The sequence below is a fragment of the Geospiza fortis genome, unplaced genomic scaffold (genome assembly GCF_000277835.1).
Source record: "Geospiza fortis unplaced genomic scaffold, GeoFor_1.0 scaffold450, whole genome shotgun sequence".
Lineage (NCBI taxonomy): Eukaryota > Metazoa > Chordata > Aves > Passeriformes > Thraupidae > Geospiza > Geospiza fortis.
This window is the reverse complement of record NW_005054416.1, coordinates 1,862,736-1,867,039: the sequence shown is the minus strand read 5'-3', so window position 1 is coordinate 1,867,039 and position 4,304 is coordinate 1,862,736. Positions and strand designations below refer to the sequence as shown.

Below are 4,304 nucleotides of genomic sequence, written 5' to 3'. Positions count from 1 at the left end.
CCCGACTAGCCCCTCTGCCCCAGCCCCTGGCTCCCCTGATGCCCCCCCTGAGCTCCTGGCCCCTGACTCCCCCACACTGCCCCCTGGCTCCCCCGAATCCCCCACTCGGCCTCCAGTCGAGGTCCCTGTCACCTCCATCCAGGCCCCGGGCGCTCCCTCAGCCACCCAATCCCAGCTCAGCGTCTCCCGTTCCCCTGGCTCCCCACACACTCCAGGGGAGGGATCCCCTGGCACTGCCAGCCCCCCTGGCACTCCTGAACTGCCCCCACGAGTCACCTGCCCTCCCGGCTCTCCCGAGGCTGCTGCCGAGTACCTGGGCCCCCCCAGCCCACCCCTTGCCAAAGCCTCTTGTCCCCCAGGCTCCCCAGAGGGACCTGATGACTCCACAATGTCCCCACGGTTCCATGAGGGTCCTGATTTCAACCCCCCTTCCCGGGATGTGGGGCTCCGGCGCTCCTCAGAGGGGGTGCTGCGGCCCCCGCCCACGGGGCAGGGCCTGGGGGAGCTGGGGGGCTCGCTGAGTGCCCTGCCCCGGGCTGGAGACCTCCTGTCAGAGCCCTCCCTGGGCAGCGAGTCCAGCTGGAGCCTTTCCCAGTCCTTTGAGTGGACATTCCCGTCGCGGGGGGCACGCTTGCCAGCCTTCCCTCCCCGCTCCCCCATCCGGGAGACACCTGACTCGGGGCTCTCCGAAGAGGGGGAGTCGGATGGGGAGGCTGCGGCCCCCGGCCCTCCAAAGGACAGCAGGGCTGAAGGACCTGGCAGCCAGCAGGCAGAGGGGGCTCCATGCCCAGGGGGTCCTGTGGCACAGCGAGAGGCTGAGGGCTCAGCAGAGGAGGAGGAAAGAGAGGCGGAGCAGGATGCTCCCATGTGCCACTCCCCACTTCGTGTGACAGAGCCTGGCCAGCAGCCAGCTGAGCCTGAGTCCCCCACCCAGCCCAGCCTTACCACAACTGCCCCCCTGGATCCAGCCCCCCCAGATCCAGCTGCTCCAGCTGACTCAGCCTGGGCAGGTGATGGCCCCAAGAGCCTGCAGGGTCCCGGGGGCCCAGGCCAGGCTGAAAAACCCTCGCAGGAGCCTGACCCCCACACTGACCCGGGCTGGCTGACAGAGCTGTTGGAGTCACCTGGGGTCCATGGCTCTCCGGAGGTGAGGGGTGTGGGGGGCTCTGTGGGGTCGGTGTGGGCTGGGCTCCTCCTCCCTGCCCTCCATGGAGCAGTGGGATGGGACAGGACGGGTGGGGGGTCGGTGGATGCTGAGCCGGACTGTGTGCTGAGGGGCAGGTGGGGGAGTCTGCCCCCTCCCTGGGATGAGCCCCGCTATGCTGTGTCCCCGAGGTGTTCTCCTCCGCCCCAGCTCTGCTGCTGTGGGAGCCAGGGCTGCACTCCCCTCAAACTCCTCTCCCCTTTCTAACCTCTTTCCCCCCTCTAACTCCTCTCCCCTTTATTCCACCAGAACCTGCTGGGCTGGTCACGGAAGGACCTGTGCAGTGAGTTTGGCATTGGCCACCCTCGCCAGGACAGCACCTTTGACTGGAGCCACCCAGGTGCGTCCAGGGAGAGAGACTGGCCTGCTGAGACCAAGCAGGACCAGGAATTCAGGACCAAATCCAGCTGGGATAGCAACCACAGTGACAAGGACAGCACTGCCCGGGAGAGCTGGAGCGGTGACTACAGAGCAGCAGAGCTGATGGGGGACACGAAACTGGGCTGCAGCGACTGGTCCCAGTCCCTTGGCACTGGGAAGAGCTGCCCACGGGATCCAGACTTCAGTGCCAGCACAGCTGAGTGGGGCCAGGGCTATGGCAGCACGGAGGATCTTGGCTCCAGACGGGCCAGCTGGGGCAGTGGCCTTGGCACGGGACACGACCGGCAGCTGGACAAGGAGCCGCGCTCCGGGCAGCCCACCTGGGCAGGCAGGTACAGCGACAGGGACACAGAGATGAAGGACAGGGAACTCACCCCAGACTGGGCCAGTAAATACAGCAGCCAGGATGCTGGGAGCAAGGATGAGAATTTAACACTGGGCTGGGCTGGCAGATCCAGCACTGGGGACAGCCCAGATAAGGAGCTCAGCCCCAGCCGGCCAGCCTGCGACAGGAGGTATAACACCAGGGACATGGAGAGCCAGGACAGGGAGTTCAGCCCCAGCCGGCCGGCCTGGACTGGTGAAATCAGGGACATGGAAAGCCAGGACAGAGAGTTTAGCCCCAGTAGACCAGCCTGGACTGGTGAATACAGGGAAACGGAAAGCCAGGACCAGGAGTTCAGCCCCAGCAGGCCAGCCTGGGATGACAGATCCAGCACCAGGGAGATGGAGAGCCAGGACCAGGAGTTCAGCCCCAGCAGGCCAGCCTGGGATGACAGATCCAGCAGCAGGGACATGGAGAGCCAGGACCAGGAGTTCAGCCCCAGCAGGCCAGCCTGGGATGACAGATCCAGCAGCAGGGACATGGAGAGCCAGGACCAGGAGTTCAGCCCCAGCAGACCAGCCTGGGATGACAGATCCAGCACCAAGGAGATGGAGAGCCAGGACAGGGAGTTCAGCCCCAGCAGGCTGGCTGAAGCCGGTGAATGCAGTACCAGGGACCTGGAAACTCAGGATGAGTTCAGTCCCAGCAGGCCAGCCTGGGATGACAGATCCAGCACCAGGAACATGGAGACCCAGGACAGTGAGTTCACATCCAGCAGAGCAGCTGGGGATTGCAGACACAGCACTGGAAACACAGAGACCCAGAATGGGGAGTTCAGCCCCAGCAGAAGTATCTGGGATGACAGATCCAGCACCAGGGATGTGGAGGCACAGGACAGAGAGTTGAGCCCCAGTGGAGCAGCCCGGGATGGGCAGCACAGCTCTGTGACCCCCATGGAGGAAGAGCAGGAGCAGGTCCCAGCCCGGCTGAGCTGGCCCGGTGAGGGCATCGGACAGACCAGGCTGGTCAGGGTTGGTGAGCAGGACGTGCCCAGCTCCCACCGCCCCGAGCCCCCAGCCCTGGGGCCCACCTGGCGCAGTGCCCACCAGCAGGAGCATCACAGCTCTGGCAGCAGGGACTGGGCTGAGGAGCTTGGAGCAGCTGAGTGCCAGAGCCAGTTTGGTGTCATTGGGACAGAGCGGGTGCCAGATCCCTGCAGTGCCGGAGCCTTGGATGGCTCCATGTCCAGGGTCCTGCCACAGCCCCGGGCAGGCTGGCAGAGGGATCTCTCTCTGGACATGGGTGATGCCCGCTGGAGCCAGGACCTGGACAGCTGGAGTGTGGAGCACCAGGATGCTGAGGCCAGGCGCCAGGAGTGGGCGAGTGCCTTCAGCGCCCGCTGTGCCGCCCGCAGCCGGGACCTTGGTGCGGGGGAGCAGAGCATGGGAGGGGACACCGGCGCAGAGCATGGGTAAGGAGGGCACCGGCAGTGGCAGGGAGGGAGCAGCTTCCCCTGCAGCAGACGGAGGGGTTTGGGGCAGGGCTTGTGTTACCTGGGGCTGGAGCAACTCTGAGATTTTGTCCCCCAAGCAGGTCGGCCCCCAGCCCTTCGATGGGTGACATTGCAGCTGATTGCCCGGCTGTGGAGCCCCCCCGCAGTGAGTCACCCAGCCACTCTGAGGAGGAGAGGCATCCCTCTGAACCAGCCGCTGGCCCACAGAGTCCCACAGTCCCCCCTCTGCTGCCAGAGGCTGCCAGTGGGATCCCAATGGACGCAGGAAGTAAGGAACAGCCCTCGGACCACCCAGACGGGGAGAGCTCCTTGAGCTGGGGGGAGCAGCGGCTCTCGCTGACTACCCCCCAGCCCGAGGGGTCCTTAGAGCAGGAATTTCCTCTTCTGGAGGTGAGTGGAAGTGGGGACATTCCAGTCACCCTGTATGGCCTGGGACACAGCATGTGTCTGTGGATGGGGCACTCAGACCCTGCTGCCCCCAGGGACAGCCATGGATTGAGGGCCCCCAGCACTGCTGTGGGGGCTGTGGGTGTGCTGGCTGGGGTGGGGGTCCCTGGGCTGCTGTGCCAGCTGTTACCTGTCCCCTGGGCTCAGCAGGACACGGAGCTCCTGGACAGCAGCGTGTTCCGCTGCAAGGCCAGCCTGGGCCGCAAGCGCCAGCACCGGGCACCGTCCCTGCGCCCCACCACCACCGAGGGGGAGAGCTGGATCTTCCGGGACTCCACAGGTGAGCCCTGTGGGGATGGGGGTGGGAGCAGGGTGTCTGTCCTGGCACAGTGTCGTGGTGACACTGTCCCTGTGTCCCCACAGAGCCCCGCCCAGCCCCGGCAGCGTCCTCCGACGAGGAGGCAGCGGAGGAGCCCCGGAGCCGGCGGATGCGT

General features: G+C 65.9%; 1 protein-coding gene across 1 annotated transcript in view; it reads left to right on the top strand.

Annotated features, from left to right (window-relative positions):
• TNKS1BP1 (tankyrase 1 binding protein 1) overlaps nt 1–4,304 on the top strand; it is a gene marked incomplete at its 5' end in the record, with an annotated part of 7,546 nt that overhangs the window by 2,193 nt on the left and 1,049 nt on the right. The window contains 5 exons of the mRNA XM_031061505.1: nt 1–1,147; nt 1,454–3,381; nt 3,501–3,813; nt 4,021–4,150; nt 4,234–4,302. The exon at nt 1–1,147 is cut by the window's left edge and continues 18 nt beyond it. Of these exons, the coding sequence (XP_030917365.1) occupies nt 1–1,147; nt 1,454–3,381; nt 3,501–3,813; nt 4,021–4,150; nt 4,234–4,302 (3,587 nt within the window). The remainder of the gene's footprint in view (nt 1,148–1,453; nt 3,382–3,500; nt 3,814–4,020; nt 4,151–4,233; nt 4,303–4,304) is intronic.